The 22,820-nt window shown below is 37.2% G+C and overlaps 1 protein-coding gene across 1 annotated transcript; it reads right to left on the minus strand.

Moving 5' to 3' along the window:
- Positions 1 to 2,727: 2,727 nt before the first annotated feature.
- Positions 2,728 to 21,115, minus strand: LOC306870014 (guanine nucleotide-binding protein subunit alpha-14-like). The gene is made up of 7 exons (XM_079417034.1): positions 20,865 to 21,115; positions 17,353 to 17,537; positions 17,085 to 17,239; positions 6,376 to 6,504; positions 6,150 to 6,279; positions 5,883 to 6,036; positions 2,728 to 5,255 (listed from the first exon to the last, which is right to left on the minus strand). Exons 1-7 carry the CDS (start codon positions 21,031 to 21,033, stop codon positions 5,065 to 5,067), a joined length of 1,113 nt encoding a protein of 370 aa, XP_079273160.1. The 5' UTR covers positions 21,034 to 21,115; the 3' UTR covers positions 2,728 to 5,064.
- Positions 21,116 to 22,820: the final 1,705 nt, after the last annotated feature.

The following is a 22,820-nucleotide window of genomic DNA, read 5'->3' on the forward strand; positions in this document are numbered from 1 at the left end:
ATTAAATAAACTGAAGCCCCTGAAACTGAATGTCCTTTTTGAAAAATAAAACACACCAGAAAATACCTGCTACAGATACAGTCATGGTCAGAATTATTGGCACCCTTGGTAAATATGATCAAAGAAGACTCCTTTTTATCTTTTTTTTTTTTTTTTTATCACAAAAATCTAAACTTTTATTGAACTAAAACATTTGAAAATGGGGGAAATCTCATTGTGAAATAAATGTTTTTCTCAAACACACGTTGGACACAATTATTGGTACCCCTAGAAATTCTTATGAGTAAAATATCTGAAGTATATTCCCATTCATACTCACAATTTTGAGCACTCCAGGGTGATTATGAACATGAAATTATCCAGCCATGGCTTCCTGTTTCACAGAAATATAAATAGGAGGGAAAACAAAGCCCAAATTCCCTTAATCATCTATCACAATGAGAAAAAAACGAAGAATATATTTCTGATGTGCAGTAAAAGATAATTGAGCTTCACAAATTAGTGAAGTGGCTTTAAGAAAAGAGCTAGAGCAGTGAAAATTCCCATTTACACCATCAGGGCAATAATTAAGAATTTCCAATCAACAGAAAATGTTACAAAACTGCCTGGAAGATAACATGTGTCTATATCATCCTAATGCACGGTGAGAAGGAGAGTTTGAGTTGCTAAAGACTTTTCAAGGACCACAGCTGGAGAACTCCTGCATATTCAGTTATCAGACACGACTGGAACTTCAAATGGGACTGGCTTCTATGATCAGATGAAACTAAACAAATTCGCTTTTTAGCAGCAAACACTCAAGATGGGTTTGGTGCACACAGGGATAAAAAAGTACCCCATGTGTACAATGAAATATACTGCTGTATTTTTGATGTTGTGGGCCTATATTTCTGCTGGAGGTCCTGGACATCTTGTTTAGACACATGGCATCACTGATTCTATCAAATACCAACAGATAAAAAATCAATAAGTGACTGACTCTGTTAGAAATCTTATAATGGGTCATGTTTGGATCTTCCAACCATACAATAATCCAAACACAAACCTCAAAAACAGCACAAAAATGGGTCACTGAGCACAAAACCAAACTTCTGCTATGGCCATTCCAGTCCTCTGACCTGAACCCTGTAGAAAATTAGTGAGATGAACTCAAGAGAAGAAGCACCAACATGGAGCTGGGAATCTAAAGGATCTGGAGTGATTCTGGATGAGGGAATGGTCTCTGATCTCTTGTCAGGTGTTCTCTAACCTCATCAGGCATTATAGGAGAAAATTTAGAGCTGTTAAACTGGCAAATGGAGCTTTCAAAAAGTATTAAACAAAAGGGTGCCGTTAATTGTGGCCAATGTGCATTAGAGAAAAACATTTATTTCATAATGATATTTCCCCCCATTTAAAATTTTTATTATCCAATGAAAGGTTACATTTTAGTGATTTTTTTAAATAAAAGATCAAAAGGATTAACAATGCAGATTCATTTTCACAGCCTTCTTTGATCATATTTACCAAGGGTGCAAATAATTCTGACCATGACTGTACATACAATTAAAGGAAGCTATTAAAAGTAAACTTAATATTAATACTTTTGTGAATCATAATCATGAACTCTTTGAAAATTTTAATTCTTTACCTCAAATCAGACTATTCTCACAAATTTATAATATCTTAGCCTCTAATGAACCCATAAGCTCTTTGCCTATAAACAAATGGAATAATGATCTTCACTGTGAATACAGACTTAGATCTCTTAAAACTAATACCACTACCAGAATTGGGCCAGTGGTGGCCTAATGGATAGAGAGTCGGACTTGTAACCCAAAGGTCGTGGTCTCAGGTCTGGCAGGGATTGTAGGTGGGGGAAGTGAATGTCCAGCACTCTCTCCACCCTCAATACCACGACTGAGGTGAGACCCTTGAGCAAGGCACCAAACCCCCAACTACTCCGCGGGTGCCACAGCATAAATGGCTTCCCTACTGTTCCGGGTGTGTGTGTTTGTTCTCTATTCATATGGGTATATACTTATATACACGTCATGCCCTTTCCTTTTATACAGTTGATACAAAAATACTTTTAAGATTTGAAGTACAAGTACACATTAAATACCATTAGGCACACTTCTTTTTCACAAAGGATACTAATGGTAGCTGACCAGTATTGTTATTTACTGTGTGTGTGTGTGTGTGTGTGTGTGTGTGTGTGTGCATGTTTATGTGGTTTATGAGGACACAAATTTGTATAATGACATGGGTATGACAGAGGTATTACAACATAAAGGTGGTTTATGAGGACACTGCCTATGTCCCCGTAATTCAAAAGGCATAAAAAACATACTAAATGGTGTTTTTTTGAAAATCTAAAAATGCACAAAGTCTCCTGTGAGGGCTAAGTTTAGGTGTAGGGTTGGTGTAGGGCAATAGCACACACCGTTTGTTCAGTATAAAAACCATTACGCCTATGGAGAGTCCCCATAAACCACAAAAATCAACGTGTGTGTGTGTGTGTGTGTGTGTGTGTGTGTGTGTGTGCGTCACAAATCCTGGCATTTCAGTTTAACATTTCACCCCAAAGTTAAAAGGCAAACAAAAAAAACAAAAAAAAATACATAAAAAATAAAAACACTAAAATGCATTTTCACATTATTTTCATGACAATTTTCACATTTACATCACAAATTTTCTCATGTAATTCTTGTTACTGTATTGTGAAAACAAAATGATATATTTTTTGCATATTATAAATAGCTTTATTATTGTTGTTCCTTTTTACATTATGGTAGTATTGATAGTAAATTAAGCATTATGTCTAGACAGGATAAATCAAACAGTAGTTAGAATGACGTTGTATGTTAAGGTTAATGTTAATCAAGAAATGTAAGGGAAAATGTATATTATGATGCTTTCCATTTCATTTTTTCCACCACTGTTAACTTTTCTGCAGTTCCACCGTACTACAGTGTAAATAATCATTAAAAAAGATATTCCATGAATCGCTAAATTAAAATGAGGTCATAAACATTCATACTCAAATTGCATAGCCTATTATGGTCACGATGCTTTATATCGTAAACAGAGCATTGTGCTGGAAGGTAATCATTCGCCTCATCACCCATAAAAATGCACTGCTTTGAATCTGCCCTGTCAAAAGAGATTACACCTAAACCACAAGATATATATTTACTCAAAGTTCTGTTGTTTCCTGCTCTATTATGATTTGTCATGTTTTATGATTTAAGATCTTCACAGTGTTGAGAGAATTGAGAACAGTGTTGTGTGTTCAGCTACTCACCAGCTTTCTGTTGCAAGTCTCTTGTGTTAAAGGAAGCAATGGGAGGTGCTCTATGACCTCTTACTCAGAAAGTGTTTGGTCCAATGTTCATTGCTACAGCAACTGTGCCACACCTGACATAACTAAGTGTATAGTTATAAATCACAACTGGAGTTATAGATTCACTCTTTAGCTCTGTCGAACAATTGCAGTGCTCAAAAACACACACATACACTACACACATTTAAATCTTCTTCTTTTTTCAGTTAAAATCATATAATCAATTGCATACAAATATTTTAGGACTTAATATAGAAAACAATAACATTATGCACAAGAACAGACTTCTGGTAGAAAAAGAAAGGAATCTTGCTGGTGTCTCCACCAAGCTTTTTATCTTGCTTACCCAGAGTCGATTTCCTATTTTGTACACTTTTGTTACTAACAGTGTATAAATAATACAAGAAATTATTATTATAAACTAACACCAGCTGAGTTGCCGTGCAATCACAGAAGATCAGAGAAATTGCAAAATAATAATAATATTAAAAAATACTCACTGATAAGATTACTGCAAGATCTTTAAGGACGTAAAAGTAGCACAAAAAAAAATTCTGAACTTTTTTCTTATGATGTTTGTGATGTATTCATGCAACAATTTTTTATTTTTTTTTGTATCAATTTTCAGTCAAATGAAAATTTTTAAAAATGCTTTTCAAAAAGTGGGATTTGCATGTTTTAGCACCTATATGTAAAAATAAATCACTGCTTGACAGAATTAAATGTTAAAATGCAGTTGATATGCAATCAGCTTATTTTGGCTCACTAGCACACAACTGTATTGCATCTGTTGCAAAAAAAAAATCGTTTTAATGACATAAAGTGTCACACATCAATTTAGCTTCTACCTAAAGAATCACACTAGAAGTTGTGACTGTACAGACAGTAGCCACACTAGAAATTGTAACTGTACATACAGTAAATATTTACAAATGTTATTTTTAGAGTCAAAGAATTGAACCTTTCTGTACTGAAGTATCATTCTTGTATCCATGTCAGTGTTGGAGAGACTATTTGAATAGCAAAGACAGTGGCTACGATTTATTTGCATGGATTCAAAGTCTGTCTTTTGTGCCAGCCTGTCTTAATTCATATTTCATTCAAATCTTGTCCGGAAATAGAATGTAATAGCAGAAACTCACTAAGATGGCAACATGAAGTGTCAGTGATAAAATATAGCCTTTTACCTGATACCACAGATTTAAGGTTTGACTTTGGGTGGACTTTGTTTACTTACTAAACTTAAGTTTAGGAATAGGATATGGATAGGAAGTTGGCAGGGCTGGGAAACATAATTTAATAATAATAACTGAATTGGTTTCTGCGTTGTTATACAATATTTGATAAATTTTATTCTATTCTATTGTGGGCCTATAAAGCATAATTTGGGTTTTAATATGGTTAGAAAAATGCCCTTATGAAGAAAAAAAAAAGCCCCTGAAAATCAATTCCAGAGGATAAATGTTGTCCCTAATAACAAAGTTAAATGGACAATTCACCCCAAAATGAAAATTCTGCTATCATTTACTCTGTATGACTTTCTCTCTTCTGCAAAACGTAAAATTAGTTATTTCTTTTTGGGTGGGCAATCCTTTTAATATCTGCCAATGCAGGTAGGCTACATGCTAAATTCACAGAATGCACTTTGCCATAATCCCAGTACTCACACACAGATCACGTCAATATTTTCCCTGAATCAGAGGTCAATGTAGCCATATATGTAAAAGTGCTTTTGTCGTTTAACCCAAGTTAAAGTCTGACAGGTTGTTCCGCAGAATGGTGTGCTTCACAGCCTCAAAAACAAAGCGGATATTTTCAGTGTCGGTTGCGCAGGTGAAATGGGCATAGATGCTTTTATGTGTGTCCAAGTTCTGCTCCTCATACACACTCAAGATGAACTTCATTGCAGCATCTGCGTCATGTTTAGGGCCTGTGGAATGAGCAGATAACATAGATTTCATCATTTCAGTGGAGTTCAGTAGTAAGCAAAAAACACTGTAGCAGTGTTGGGAAGAAAGTACTAATTGCTTTTTTTTTTTTTATGTGTGAAACTTTTGGTTGGGTGGACTTTTCATGGATGGACAAAAATGATGAAAGAATATGAAATGTTTTAATTTGTGTTGAACCGAAGTCTTATGGGTTTGCGACGACATGTGGGTGAGGAAATGATGACAGGATTTTCATTTTGGGGTGAACTAACATATATATTCGTTATAATATCTAATATTTATTCATGGCTTTAAAATAGCTTCCCAAACACAGCACTGTAGTATGTTTACCGCAATAAATGACATGTATTAATATTTTTTAATCAGTAAACAGCATAAAATACAATTAGTCAAAGAGTGGCTTTTTCATACAACAGCACTGTCTCACTGTACTGACTGTTTCAGTTTTTAACATTTTTATATCTGAAACAAGTGATACATCTGCCAGTTTGGTAAGACAAATTATCTATGAAAACAAGCCGTATGCTGTGTTGCTTCTCATGTAAATATATGTTGTTTCAATGAAAAACAAGACAAAAATGCTTTAGCTGTGGTTTTGGCACTCCAACCTTTGTATTGTGGAAAATAGTCTACAAGATGTGACTTTGAGATCTTCTCCTTCAGGATATCTGTTTTATTGAGGAAGAGGATGATAGAGGACTCCTGGAACCAGGGGTAGGAGATGATTGTCTTAAAAAGTGCCTTACTCTCCTCCATGCGGTTCTGGTATAAAATCACATCAACAGAATGGACAACTGTTAATCATCTATGATGTAATGATGCTAGATCTCACTAACCCAGAAAAGCTACTAAGACAATGCAAGGAAGTGACTAACCTCATTTGTACACTCATATAGGACCTGGTCATACTCGCTCAGAGCCACCAGAAAGATGATGGAAGTAACGTTTTCAAAACAATGGATCCACTTCCGTCTTTCTGACTTTTGGCCTCCAACATCAACCATTCTACAAAAACAAGAGGTTTTAATTATAAAATGGGTCACAGTCAGTTATCCATCTTTACACCACCATATAATTAACCACCATATAATTAAGAGTTACCTGAATATGACTGTCTGGAGGTCAAAGATGTACTCAATGATGCCTGTGGTTGGAATTCGGACTCTCAGAATATCCTGAATAGTCGGCAAGTAAAAGGATGCAGATATTCTGTCAATGTCATCGAGGTAACTAGTAAACAGAAAAAAATAAAACAGACTTTGAGAAACCACAAAAATTCCTTTTTCGTTATTTGTCCAAAACCCCTAAATGGCCACCAAAATTCACCAAACACAAAATAAAGGAAATTTAAATTTCATATGATAATGCTATACATATTTTTAATTAACATATCATGCAATATGTCATAAATATTTCTATTTTCTGAAGTAAAACGCTTGATTGTGTGCTGAGGTAAAAAAGAGTCTTCTGTTGCATATATTTATCAGTTCATGAATTCCCTGAATCAAACCAATGACCAGGGATTTGCACTAAAGTCTGAGTTACAGCTACTTTTTTCTTAGAAAAAAAAGCACTCTTACACAGTGACAGTATACAAGTTGATAATAAATTATGTATATATACACACACTGCCATTCAAAAGTTTGGGATCAGTAAGATTTGCAATGTTTTTTGTGTCTAATGCTCATCATGGCTGTATCTATTTGATCAAAATGTAATTTTGTAATGTAATGTAATTTTGTGAAATATTATTGCAATTTAAAATAAAAATTTGAATATACTTTATAATATCATTTATTCCTGTGAAGCAAAGCTCAATTTTTACAAGAACACACACATACACACACACACACACAATTATTTTTATGACACACATATATAATAGCCATACTCTGACATCCATACCAACACACCCACTCAATTATAGCTGCATTATTTATCCAATTGGCTCTATAATATTCAGAAGCAGAAAACAGGAATAAAGCAAGTATTTGCTTTATAAACCCTTTATAGACCAAACCTGAAAAAATGGCACCATCTGGTAATTTTTTTATTTTGAAGCCTTGCCAACAGAATGAAAGCCTATTAACAAAAATTGCATCATTTTACAGTTAAACGGCATTGCGATTAAAAATAGCTGTTTTAATGGGTTTCAATTGGGACATTTTTGTCCAAAAGGTCCTGAGTGTAACAATTTTGTGTACCTGGTGTAAAATAGATTTGTTAAAGGAAATGAGGGTGGAATATTAAAATTCCAATAAAAATACACACCTGAGCCTAAATTTATGCAGTTAGCATCAACACAGGCAAAATTATCAAAAAAACAAAACTAAAATGGACAAAAATGTCCATAAGGGTGAACAAGGGATATATACAGTATATATATATATATATATATATATATATATATAATAGGCTATATTACATAATCTAATATTATATAATGTTGTGAGCTATCTGTCACTCCCACTGAAGGCTTGTAAGTGGATCACACATGTGCTGATGGCTCTGAAGTGAACTAACCCTGGAACATAACCTGCTCCGGAGCAGGTTATCTTCAGAGAACAAGTTACCATGGTTACTTACATAGCCTGAAAGTAACCACCGATTTTGGAACCGAAAGCTGAGGTTATCTGCTTGCTTATCCTCAAACATTCAAGATTCAAGATTCAAGAGTTTTATTTGTCACATACACAATTATACAGAGTATAACCAGCAGTGAAATGTAGGTCAGGTCCGCTCCAAGGACAGTGCAATTATAAAGTATACAAATATTAAGAGAAGAAAAGTAGAAAAAAAATAAAAATAAAAGAATAAAATAAAATAAAAGATAAGATAAAAAATATAAATATAAATGTGCAGGTCAGTATCTTGTTGACTTAAATAGTAATAAGAGGAATGTGCAAAAATAATGTGCAAAAAAGTTGTACAGGGTATTTAAATAGCAGCAATATGAGGTAGAGAAAAATTATGAATAGGTTATTGATATGGTGATATTTACATGGAGTCAAGTGATGTTATGACACAGAGTTAGAGTTTAGGAGCCTGATGGCCTGGGGGAAGAAGCTCCTCCTAAGTCTCTCAGTTTTTGCCATCAGGCTACGGAAGCGCTTACCAGATGGAAGCAAAGTGAATAGACGGTTACCACGGTGATTAGAGTCCTTGAAGATTTTAACAGCTCTATTTTTGCAGCGTTTGAGGTAGATGTGCTGCAGAGAGGGGAGAGCAGACCCTGAGATGCGCTCAGCTAAGCGCACAACTCTCTGTAGTGCTTTGCAGTCCTGATTGGAGCTGTTTCCATACCACACTGAGATGCACTGAGAGTCAATACAATTTCTATGGTCCCTGAATAGAAAGTTTTCAGGATTGCTGGTGAGACCCTGAATTTCCTCAGCTGTCGCAGATGGTACAGTCTTTGCCTGGCTTTCTTAACCTGTGTTTGGATGTGTGTAGTCCAAGTCAGGTTCTCGGAGATGTTTACACCGAGGTACTTGAAGCTACTCACCCTCTCCACAGGGGTCCCACTGATCATAAGAGGAGTGTAGGGCTGCTGCTGTCTCTTCCTAAAGTCCATGATCAGCTCTTTAGTTTTGCTCACATTCAGAGCGAGACAGTTGTCCTGGCACCATGATGTGAGACTCTCTACCTCATCCAAGTATGCGGTCTCATCGTTGTTGGAGATGAGGCCCAGAACCACAGTATCATCAGCGAATTTGACAATAGATGTGGAGCTGTGAGAGGACACGCAGTCATGCATGTAGAGAGAGTAGAGCAGGGGACTCAGGACACAGCCCTGTGGGGCTCCTATGTTCAGAGTGATGGAGTTTGAGGTGAACTGGCCAACTTTCACCACTTGAGGTCTGCCGGTGAGGAAGTCTTGAATCCAGTCACAGAGTGAGGAGTTTAGGCCGAGGTCTGTGAGTTTAGATGTTAGCTTGATGGGGACTATAGTGTTGAAAGCTGAGCTATAGTCAATGAATAGCAGCCTTACATAATTCCCATTGTTGCTGTCCAAGTGTGTGAGGGAAGAGTGGAGGACGTGAGAGATGGCATCGTCCGTGGATCTGTTTGGGCGATAGGCAAACTGAAGAGGGTCCAGAGTATCAGGGATGGAGGAGCAAATGTGGCTCTTTACAAGTCTCTCAAAAACCTTCATGACTATAGATGTGAGGGCAACTGGGCGATAGTCATTCAGGCAAGAGGGTTTATTGTTCTTTGGCACAGGGATAATGACGGATTTTTTGAATGAGGTGGGAACCACGGAGGTAGCAAGGGACTCATTAAAGATAGACATGAACAAACCAGCGATCTGATCGGCGCAGGACCTCAGAACACGGCCAGTTATCCCATCAGGTCCGGCTGCTTTCCTGACGTTCACTCTCTTTAGCGCCCTCCGAACCTCCTCCTCCGTCACGGTGATTACAGGATCATCGCTGCTCTGCCTGCTGCTGCTCTGCCTACTGCATTGGGTGGTGATGGCGCAGTGGATAAGACACATGCCTTTGGTTTGGACAGAGACCCGGGTTCGAATCCACTGTGAGACACCAATGTGTCCCTGAGCAAGACACTTAACCCCCTAGTTGCTCCAGAGGCGTGCGACCTCTGACATATATAGCAATTGTAAGTCGCTTTGGATAAAAGCGTCAGCTAAATGAATAAATGTAAAAAATGTAAATGTAAATGCTTCCTGACGCGCTGGGCGGCAGAAACGCGCCGCCGCCGTTGCCAACATACGCGGGTATGTCACATAACCTGCTTTCTGGAATACACCCATGGTCCTGTGGTTACAAACCGAGCCCAAAATCATCAGCATGTGTGACTTTTGCTATGAAGTGTTTGTGCTGATATTTTAATCATTTTAAATAAATTTTTAAATAAAGTTTTATTGTTGTGATTATTTTTTTAATGATTATTTTACTTTCTTTTATGTAAAGCACTTTGAATTGCCATTTTGTATGAAATGTGCTATATAAATAAACTTGCCTTGCCTTGATATGCTCTTTAGATTTTCAGCAAACGTGGCATTGTGCATTATGGCCAAACATCATCACGTCTGTTCAAAGGACATTGTTCTAGAAGTCTTATGGTTTGTTTAGATGCAACTGTGCTGCCATGGGTTTTTTTAGATAAAAGAGGCTTTTTTTCTAGCAAACCTTCCACACATGCCATACCTGTCCCATATTTTTCTAATTGTACTGCCATGAACTTTATCATTTCACATGTTAACTGAGGCCTGTAGAGTCTGCAGAGGAGTTCTTGGGTTGTCTACCATTTCTCTGAGCGTTACACAGTCTGATCTTGGGGTGAATTTGTTGAGAAGTCCACTCCTGGGAGGATTGGTGTCTGTTTTGAATGTCTTCCACTAGTGAATAATCTTCCTCACGGTAGAATGATGGACTTCACATTGTTTGGAAATGGCTGTGTCACTCTTCCAGGATTGATGGCAGCAACAATTGCTTCTCTAACCTCATTGCTGATGTCTTACCTCCTTGACATTGTGTTAACATTTAACACACACCTGAAGGCTCCAGACCAGCAAACTGCCAAAACTTCTGCTTTTATAGAGGTGCTCACACTTTCTGATGATCAGCTAATCAAAAGCATTTGATTAGCAGTGCCTGACTGCTACTTACCCTCTTAATTCCTATGTTAATAGTAAGGGTGTCATAACTTTGTCACACATGGCTTTTCCATTTTGGCTTTATTTTTTGTTAAATAAATAATGGCACGGTGCAATATGTCATGTGTTGTTGTTCATCTGAGGTTTTATTTTCCAAATTTTAAGGACCAGATAGTTTCTTAATTATGTCCTGATACAGAAAACCATGGAATTCAATATGGTGTCCTAACTTTTTCACATGACTTAATATATATGTATATATATACACTCACCTAAAGGATTATTAGGAACGCCTGTTAAATTTCTCATTAATGCAATTATCTAATCAACCAATCACATGGCAGTTGCTTCAATGCATTTAGGGGTGTGGTCCTGGTCAAGACAATCTCCTGAACTCCAAACTGAATGTCAGAATGGGAAAGAAAGGTGATTTAAGCAATTTTGAGCGTGGCATGGTTGTTGGTGCCAGACGGACCGGTCTGAGTATTTCACAATCTGCTCAGTTACTGGGATTTTCACGCACAACCATTTCTAGGGTTTACAAAGAATGGTGTGAAAAGGGAAAAACATCCAGTATGCGGCAGTCCTGTGGGCGAAAATGCCTTGTTGATGCTAGAGGTCAGAAGAGAATGGGCCGACTGATTCAAGCTGATAGAAGAGCAACTTTGACTGAAATAACCACTCGTTACAACTGAGGTATGCAGCAAAGCATTTGTGAAGCCACAACACGCACAACCTTGAGGCGGATGGGCTACAACAGCAGAAGACCCCACCGGGTACCACTCATCTCCACTACAAATAGGAAAAAGAGGCTACAATTTGCACGAGCTCACCAAAATTGGACGGTTGAAGACTGGAAAAATGTTGCCTGGTCTGATGAGTCTCGATTTCTGTTGAGACATTCAGATGGTAGAGTCAGAATTTGGCGTAAACAGAATGAGAACATGGATCCATCATGCCTTGTTACCACTGTGCAGGCTGGTGGTGGTGGTGTAATGGTGTGGGGGATGTTTTCTTGGAACACTTTAGGCCCCTTAGTGCCAATTGGGCATCGTTTAAATGCCACGGCCTACCTGAGCATTGTTTCTGACCATGTCCATTCCTTTATGACCACCATGTACCCATCCTCTGATGGCTACTTCCAGCAGGATAATGCACCATGTCACAAAGCTCGAATCATTTCAAATTGGTTTCTTGAATATGACAATGAGTTCACTGTACTAAAATGGCCCCCACAGTCACCAGATCTCAACCCAATAGAGCATCTTTGGGATGTGGTGGAACGGGAGCTTCGTGCCCTGGATGTGCATCCCACAAATCTCCATCAACTGCAAAATGCTATCCTATCAATATGGGCCAACATTTCTAAAGAATGCTTTCAGCACCTTGTTGAATCAATGCCACGTAGAATTAAGGCAGTTCTGAAGGCGAAAGGGGGTCAAACACAGTATTAGTATGGTGTTCCTAATAATCCTTTAGGTGAGTGTATATATATATATATACTGTATATGTGTGACCCTAAACCACAAACCAGTCATAAGTAGCATGGGTATATTTGTAGCAATAGCCAAAAATACACTGTGTGGGTCGATATTATCAATATTTCTTTAAGCCAAAAATCATTAGGATATTAAGTAAAGATCATGTTCCATGAAGATATTTTGTAAATTTCCTACAGTAAATATATCAGAACTTAATTTTTGATTAGTAATATGCAGTGCAAAGGACTTCATTTGGACAACTTTAAAGACAATTTTCTCAATATTTAGATTTTTTTGCACCATCAGGTTTTCAAATAGTCCTATCATGACAAACCATACATCAATGACATGTTACATGCATGCCTTGTTTTCTGTTCTCTCTGTTGTGACCTAGTTTTCTTGAGTTGCCTGATTATGTCATTCAGTTCACCTGTTGTCTGTTAATCATCTCATTAGTTCCGTTTGTTTGCTTCATGCTTATAAGTCCTCAGTTCTCCCTTAAGCTGGGCGTACACTGTGCGATTTCCGTGTGATTTCAGCAAGGTATCAACTCGCACTGTACGAGAAGATCACATGCGATGTAAAGCTCACGATTTATGTGCTCACACTATACGTGGGAAATACTCGGCGTTGCGCTTGCGCAGACAATGACACCGTATATGGACGATAGCCAGAGATAACTATCGGTGATATTGTGAGGATTTGGCACTTCCAATTAATGTATTAAATTATTACTATTATTATTATTATTATTATTATGGTAGTTTTATTTTATTAAAATTATTATTAAATTTATAGATCTACTACAATTCATTCGCCCCGAAATAAGTACACATTTACCGCACAACTGAGGCGCAGATAATAAAAGATTAATTTAGATTACTCCTCACTGAAAATTATTTAAAACATTTAGATATATTCCACAATTAATAGGCCTATAATTAAAATTCTCAACCGTCTAGCTAGTCCTATGTGAGGGGAAAAAGCTCTGCGTTTAGGGCAGTCGGTTCGTAGCTTTGCTTTATTGTGCGATACCCTCACGAGGGGCGACAAAAATTTCTGACATGTCAGAAATTCATCCGACCGTCCGATGGGAGGGGCTAATCGCTTCTCGTTTCCCCCTGTACACTGCACGACAAACGATGCACGACAAAGATGAAATTCGGCCCGACTCAAAAAAGAGTCGCACGAGTCAGAATTCAGCTCAAAATCGGACGAAAACCATACAGTGTATGCCCGGCCTTAGTCTTCGTCCGTTCTCTGTCAATGGTAAGTTGGTTTACTTACCTTGTCTTCTGGATTTATCTAATTAAAGGGCTTTTCTGTTGATATCCATCACCGTGTCTTTGTTTATCACCAACCTGTGACATGGTGGTGTATAGATCCCAAATTTAAAAAATGACCGTTTCAACACATACGTGTTTTACCAAATAAAAAGAACTGCACTTTTAAAGTTCATCCCACTCATTGATGTGAGCATAAGTATTGGGACAGTTGAACATAAGGCAGATATAAAAGATTAAAAGCTATTATTTAGTTGCAGATCCCTTGTGCACAATCACAGCAGTGAGTCTGTGACCCATAGACATCACCAGACTCTTGGTGCAGCCAATTCCAATTGTTGCTTGTTTTGGGGAGTTTCTGCCTTTACTCTCCTTATCAGCTGGTGAGCATCACCCCAGCTTTCTGGAAGTTGTTGGTGATTTTACAGACATGTCTTTTAGGGTTCATTTTCACAGCTTTTATGATTTGTCTGTCATCAACTACTGTTGTTTTCTCAGCCGATCAGGTAGTTGTTGGTTGCTGGTGGTTTCCAAACTCTTCATATCTCCATGCCCTTTGTTTTTGCTAGAGCTCTAACTGACTTCCTCTTTTCTTTTAGCATCCAAATTGCTTGCTTTTCTCTCAAAGTCAGCTCCCTCGTCTTCATCCTGGTTTGTGTGTGTCATCATCGAATGCAAGATTCAAAATACAGAAGTAATGGATATAACTGATACGACACATTCCCTGCTTTTAATATCTGAAGAATTAATGCAACAGGACACAGGACACTCATTGATGTGTATTGGGACAGTTGAAGATAAGGCACATATAAAAGATTAAAAGCTATTATTTAGTTGCAGATCCCTTGCGCACAATCACAGCAGTGAGTCTGTGACCCATAGACATCACCAGACTCTTGGTCTCATCCTTTGAAATGCTTTTCCCAGCCTTTAATGCAGCCAATTCCAATTGTTGCTTGTTTTGGGGAGTTTCTGCCTTTACTCTCCTTTTCAGCTGGTCAAATTAATGTTCAATCGGATTTAAATCTGGAGATTGACTTGGGCAATCTAGAACTTTCCATTTCTTTGCCCTTATAAATTCCTTGGCTGAACTGGCAGGGTGTTTTGGGTCATTGTCCTGATGCAATAATGAAGCACTTCCCAATGAATCTGGTGGCATTTTCTTGAATATTGGTAGGCAAGATGGTTTTGTACCCTTCCAAATTCATTCTGCTACAGTCATCATACATTCAGTCATCAGTAAAGTTGAGAGGGCCTGCTCCAGAGGCAGCCATGCATGCCCGTGCCACGACACCACCTCCACCATGCTTTACAGATGAGGCTGTATGCTTGGGATCACTGCAGTTCCCTTTTTTCTCCACATTTTTGCTTTCCCATCAGTTATATAAAGGTTCATCTTTGTCTCACCGGTCCATAAACACAGTTCCAAAACTCTTCTGGCTCACCTTTGTGCTTTTTTCCAAACTCTAATCTGCCTTTCTATTTTTGGTGCTGGTCAGAGGTTTGCATCTTGCTGTGTAGCTTCTGTAATTCTGTGTCAAAGTCTCCTGAGGACAGTAAATAGTCAGAGCATCACCCCAGCTTTCTGGAAGTTGTTGGTGATTTTACAGACATGTCTTTTAGGATTTATTTTCACAGCTTTTATGATTTGTCTGTCATCAACTACTGTTGTTTTCTCAGCCGATCAGGTCGTTGTTGGTTGCTGGTGTCGCTGGTGGTTTCCAAACTCTTGATTTCTCCATGCCCTTTGTTTTTGCTAGAGCTCTAACTGACTTCCTCTTTTCTTTTAGCATCCAAATTGCTTGCTTTTCTCTCAAAGTCAGCTCCCTCGTCTTCATCCTGGTTTGTGTGTGTCATCATCGAATGCAAGATTCAGAATGCAGAAGTAATGGATATACCTGATACGACACATTCCTTGCTTTTAATATCTGAAGAATTAATGCAACAGGACACAGCTGATCACTTAGAAAGACCTGTGAGGCAACTGTTCCAATACTTATGCTCACATCAGATAGAGGGATGAAACTCTAAAACTGCTGAACTTCTTAGCTGGTAAAACATCTATGTGTTGAATCACCCAATAATAAAATGTGATATTCTGTTGTTTTTGTCTCATATTCATCTTTTAATCATATTTGTAAATGTCTTGACTTCGCAAGCTGAAAGGTTTTCTCAGTTTTAATGATTTAGAGGTTGTTATTCATGCATTCATTTCAATCAAGCTGGATTACTGTAACGCTCTTTATGCAGGAATAAACCAGTTCTCACTATCACGTTTACAACTGGTACAGAATGCTGCTGCTCGCTTTTTGAGAGGGAGAATATTACCCCTGTGTTAGCGTCACTTCAATTCACCTGTTAAATTCAGAGTTGATTTTAAGGTTTTAGTTTTTGTTTTTAAAGCACTTCATGGTCTTGATCCAATTTATATTTCAGATCTTCTCCATTTCTATTCTCCAGTGAGAACGCTTAGATCGTCTTCTCAGAAGTTACTGTTTGTACCAAAATCTAAAGGGAACAGAGCTTTTTCAGTCCTTGGTCCTATGCTCTGGAACTCCTTGCCTTTATCCATCAGATCATCCCCTACGTTATCTTCTTTTAAATCATCTCTTAAAACATATCTTTTTTCTCAGGCTTTTGCTTAATTTGAATTTACTTTTGTTTTGTCTTTGGTGATGTTTTGTATTACTTTTTGTATAATTTATTGGTTTTAAATTTTAATATTGTCTTAATGCTTTTGTTAGTTGGTATTTTTGATGTCTTGCCTGTGCAGCACCTTGGTCAGCACTTGTTGCTTTTAAGGTGCTATATAAATAAACTTGACCTTAACAGCCAACAGAGCAATTTTGTCTTTACTGTTCCAATACTTTTGGAGGGCACTGTATATATATATATATATATATATATATATATACACACACACACACACACACACACAAGTCATGTGAACACGTCATGTGCAAAATATTGTTATAGGGTCACATAAGTTTTAAATTAACAAAAATACTCATTACCACTTTCTGACACTGATGGATCATTTATTTTTTATTTATTTAAGTGACAACATGACGTGTATGCCAAGTAAGGTATAACCTATATTTGGAATTTGTGCTCTGCATTAATTTAACCAATCCAAGTGCACACGCAGCAGTGAGTACTGAACACACACACACACACCCGGAGCAGTGCAGCGGTGCCTGGGAACTGAGTATGGATGAGAGTGCTGTTCATTCACTCCCCATATTCACATGCCATAGTATGCAATAATTACCATGCTCAGATACAACCATATTAACGGGGTATTCCAAAGAAAACAAAGAACACACACACACACATTGCTTTATCATGGTGCCCGGTCGAAAATGTAGGATATAATACAATAGTACTTTTTGCCAGTTTGAAAAATTTAATCTTCACTGCACTTACTATTTGGTCGAGTCTGATAACTGGAACTCTCTCCTGCGTTCAAAGCATTTCTGCAGACCTTGGTCTTTCCACACACTCTTGATGGCTTCAGCATGTTTAGGCTCCAGTGACTGTACTGTTTCGGGGATCACACTGTTAAGCATTGCAGCATGTGTCTACAACACACAGATTAGATTTTGAGATTTTGATTAGGTTTTGAGAAGAAAGCTAAGATATTTAACATGTCTAATAAAAAAATATGCTTTGTCTCAGAATTCCTGGTGTATACTTTGTTTTTTTCATCAACAAATGGAATGTTTAGGTGCTCCATGGCTTGAAGCAAGCTGTCAATGGAAACAAAGATATTCTGGAACACCAGCTTGGCATAGGCCTTCCTTTCCTCCTCCGTGTAGCCCCTGCCATGAATGATTCTCATCTGCTTGATGAAAGTACTCTTTCCGCTCTCCCCTGTGCCTGTCGAAGGACAAGGAAAGTTTTTGCTGTGAGATATCATGCATTACTTTTTAGCTATATGAAAAGTTTCATTTGAGAGGTCTAACCATTAATGCTGAGACCAAAAATGAACCAAAAATGAAAATTGACTTGCAATCCTGTAAGTAACCTACTTACTCACTTGAACCTTCTTTTACAGCTTTGTCTCATCACAATCCAGTTTCATTGTATTGAAAAGACTAACTTGGACTAAGTGACTCTTTTTGCGTTTCTTTGCATTTCGTATGTGTTCCAAACAGCATTAGGGTGAGTAGATAATGACAGATTCTTATTTTTTTCCATGAATATTCACTTTAATACCAAAGGTAAAGCTTCAAAAACCACTGCAGTATTGCTGCAGCATTTTTTTTTCCATCAACTTGGCCTTATAAGGACTGTTACATTGATCTGACATTTTTTTCATACGTCCTTCATGTAGACAATATTCCTGTTCTGGTGGAACCTGAAGGTGCGGTATATGTTATTGAGCTGAAAAATGATAAACGCTCCATTTGAATTTGTCTCATAATTCCTGAAGTTTGCATTATTGATTCTGATCTGATTCTAATAATAATCTCTCAGCCACAGTTTTCGTATCTCATGTGCACTTCTACATATTCAAATTTGGTATGGCATGAAATCCAGCTTGATCATTCCTAAAACATCTCCCTTTTTTGTTACACAGAACAAAGGAAGTCTGCAACAAACATAAGTATGAATACATGACACCATTTTCTTTTTTGGGTGAACTATTTATTAATAATGTGAGTGTTCAAACTGTTATTTTGCAGATATTCCTTCAACAACAGAGATTCTCTTGCAAAAATATGACGGGAAATGATCTATTCACTCGTGCTTATTTTTAGAAACACACAGAGACCTGACATAGACACCTAGTATGGATTTTCTAATTTGCATGTTTGCTTTAGGATATGAACATTGTGATTGTGTGATCAGAATGGTCTGCCAGTAAGGTGTGAATGGTTTGAATATGATTTGTTTTAATATGAAACCATAGTTAAACTGTATTTAGAAACTATCATTTAACAAAATAGTCTATACACTACAATACAATAACTTGTTTAATAATTTATAAATGAGATTATTGTGATAAGTATTGTTGATTATTGATGGTTTTATTTTTGTGTCTCTCTTTGTGGACATGTCACCTTTATTTATATAGCGCTTTTAACAATACAGATTGCGTCAAAACAGCTTTACAGTATTAAATAGTGTGTCGATAATGCAAAAGGACAATAGTAAACAGTCAAATTCTCAGTTAAAGTCAGTTCATCATTGATTCAGTTACGTCATTGTCCAGCTCAGTTCAGTTCAAACTGTATTTTGCTTCAAAACTGAATAGTAGAGAAAACCACACAGAACACCAAACTCAGTTTCTTGAGTTTGATAACACATAACCAAGTATGATGCCCCATACACACACATACACACACACACACACACACAAAACAATTCTGACATTGCAATGCTGGATGTGAATGATTGTATCTATTACAGTACATGCCAGAAAGGTCTGACAATCGGGAGTTTTGCTAAAAGGGTGGAGATATTTATCATGGTAAAAACAAGGAAACACTGGGTAAGCTCAGTCATCTGTTCTTCTATTAAGCTGGCATTAACTCAAGCTGATTAGAAACAAACTTAACCAAAAATATAGTGTAAAGTGCATATCAAGGAAAACACAAATGAACTGAAACACATAAATTACTGCTTATACCATATGATGCAAGTATAGGACATGATGGAGCTGATCCTATCAGTAGATTCTATGTTAGGAATTCACACATTGTTCCTGTTTGCATGCTTTTTGCAAATATGTTGACATGCTTACTTGCATTTTAGTTTCACTAAGAACATAAAAATAATACTGTGCTGTATGAGACTGAATGACTTTCCATTGACATCCTTTTGCATATATTTGCATGTGACCGCTAACAGTCAGAGGAAATATGTCTTCTAAACATTTTGTGAGCCTTATAAGTATAAATGCTTTAGTACATATTTGTAAAACTGCATTTTTCCATCTTAAAAATATATCTAAATTACGACCTATGCTCTCAATGTCAAATGCAGAAACATTAATTCATGCATTCATAACCTCGAGGCTAGATTATTGTAATGCTTTATTGGGTGGTTGCTCTGCACGTTTAATAAACAAACTCCAGCTGGTTCAAAATGCAGCAGCTAGAGTTCTTAATAGAACCAGGAAGTATGACCATATTAGCCCGGTTCTGTCAACACTGCACTGGCTCCCTATTAAACATCGTATAGATTTTAAGATCTTGCCAATTACCTATAAAGCCCTGAATGGTTTGGCACCTCAGTATCTGAGTGAGCATCTGAGTGAGCTCTTATCGCATTATAGGCTTTCACGTCCGCTGCAATCTCAAAACTCTGCCCATTTGATAATACTTAGAATATCAAAATCAACTGCGGGCGGGAGATCGTTTTCCTGTTTAGCGCCCAAACTCTGGAACAATCTACCTAATACTGTTCGGGAAGCAGACACACTCTGTCAGTTTAAATCTAGATTAAAGACCCATCCCTTTAACCTGGCTTACACAACACTATCGCATTTCTATCATTCAAATCCGTTAAAGGATTGTTAGGCTGCATTAATTAGGTAAACCGGAACCGGGAATACTTCCCAAAACACCTGATGTACTTGTTACATTGTTAGAAGAATGGCATCTACGCTAATATTAGTCTGTTTCTTTCTTATTCCGAGGTCACCGTAGCCACCCAGATCCAGACTGTATCCAGATCAGATGGTGGATCAGCACCTAGAGATGACCTCTACAGCCAGGTCACCTAGATGAGCCCCAGAGACTGATCCCCAGTGAAGACCCTGCCTCCTAGACGGCCATCGGGACAAGATCACAGGAACCAGATAAGTCCTTTGCACAATCTGACTTTGCTTTAGCCTAGATTTAAACTGCTGATTTTGTCTGACCAGAGGAGAATGACTCTATTTCGACAAACTATTTCCCCCATCTAAATATTGTAAAGCTGATATAAAGCCACCCAGCTCTATATCAAGCCGATGTAAAGCTGCTTTGACACAATTTGCATTGTTAAAAGCGCTATACAAATAATATTGACTTGACATGACTTGACATATCAATTGAATTGTTTTATAATTTAATGTCAATAAATGATTGATTCTGAAGATTCTGAACAACTCAAATTATTTACACGGACCATAACAAATTTTCAGGTTTCACTAAAAAAAATGTGAAATCTACATACCTAAAATAAAACAAACAAACAAAAATGAAAAGTACATACCTAAAAGCAAAAGTTTCAGTTGTCGGGATGAATCCTGCTTGTCCATCTTAAGCTGTCTCTCAATTTCTTGGTGAATCCTGATGTTTTCTCTGTCTTCACCCGACAAGCAGCAGTCCCCCATCCTGAACAGCTTGAACCTTCTCCAGTACTTTGCAGTTAACACATTCATCAATTACTCACCGGTGTTAAAAACCTGTCTTCAAGAAAATCTTTTAAAACACGCCTACCTCAGGACTAACCTGATGAACTGTAAATTACAGGTATAGTTTCTTCCTTGTTCAATGGATGGGGTGGGTTGTGTCACATAAGGCATTAGTTTCCTTTTTCCTCTGCACCAGTCTCAATTGGTCTCTATTAAAACAAACAGGAAAAAAATCATGAACAGATGAACTGAGGAATGCCATTTTAAAACTGTAAATTGTGTAACATTCTCCTGTGGAACTCAACATTTTTGAAGAATGTTTATTCCAACAGTTTTGGTACCCATTGACTTCCATTGTATCAAAAAGGAATCGATCTTTAAAAATCCCTCTCTTTTTTATGTTCCACAGACAAAAGAATGTTGTACAGGTTTGGCATGGCATGAGGGTGAGTAAATTATTTAACCTTTAATGTTTTTTTTGTTTTTGTTTTTTTTCTTGTATACCTTATCCAAGCCTGGAGATCATGTTGCATACAAGGAATTTGTTGTAACATTACACCTCTTGCTCAAAATGCCACTGAACAAAACTGGTTTGTTGTGACACTTTTCAGATAAGACCAGCAGGCTAGACTGGTTTAAGAGGGTTTTTTTCAGCAGGGCAAAATGAGTAAAAATTAACAGAGGCAGAGAAGATACTACAGCATACCAGATGCTTATACGTGAATGTGATTAGAGTATATGCACTCATTTAACCATTTCATTCAATGAGCTTAAATCACTTGCTTGGCCAAGGATGTGCAAATGTCCCCCAGGCAATCAGCTTGCATAATGATGATCCGAATGCAGGGATGTAAAAATGCATCAGTGTGATAATAATATCTGATTATGAAATGTAGCAATCAATGAAACTTCTGTTGATAAAAGAGGCATTCATTTGTTTAGATTACAGCTAAAATAGCTTTAAATATATTCCGTGGGTTAACTGCATGTCACTTTATTATGCTTCAGTCAGGCTTGGAATGACATGAGGATGAGTACAGTAACAAAGAAAAAACTGTAAAATGCAAATATTTTAAATAAACAAGTTTGTTGCTGTGGCACAGAATTCCATACGTTACACATATGGAATTTGCTCTCATTACATCCCCCAAAATTAAATGAAAATATGAGGAACAAAATGTATGTGCATGATAGAAACAGACCGGCTTGTCTAGTATACAATGCTTACGAGTGACTTAATGATGCTGTTTGCCACAAACATACAGGGAAACAAACCTGCTAAATATTTTTATTGCCATAAAGGAAAAAATATACAAAATACAATGTCATGGCTATTAAGACATATCTGCGACAGTTACAGGGAAGGTGGTATCTGGGTTTTAAAGCAGTAGATTGTTTTGTAAAGAACTAGAAAATAAAAACATCCGAACAAAATTCCGATGTGGCATCTTAATAGTGTAAGGTGTCTTGTGTCACAAAACACTAATGCAATGTTTTTGGATGGAATGAGGAAGTATGAACAAAAACAGACTATTAAATTGCATAAATAGCAGCTCCAGACCAGTACAGAATTTATTAAACTATTAAACTTAAGTATTTCTACTTAAAAAAGAAAGATTCTAATCAAATGGATTTCAAATATAATTAAAGACAAATAAGAAGAAAAGAGAAGAATAAATAAGATGATGCAGTACATCAGGAGGATGCATCACAGTTGAATGCACAGTGAAACGTGTTTTGATCTTGAATTGGTCCTGATGATCTGAATGGTACATATATCTGTCACGTGTGAAGACCCAAGGCCATTGAGGTCA

This window comes from Barbus barbus (assembly GCF_936440315.1).
Source record: "Barbus barbus genome assembly, chromosome: 5".
Classification (NCBI taxonomy): domain Eukaryota; kingdom Metazoa; phylum Chordata; class Actinopteri; order Cypriniformes; family Cyprinidae; genus Barbus; species Barbus barbus.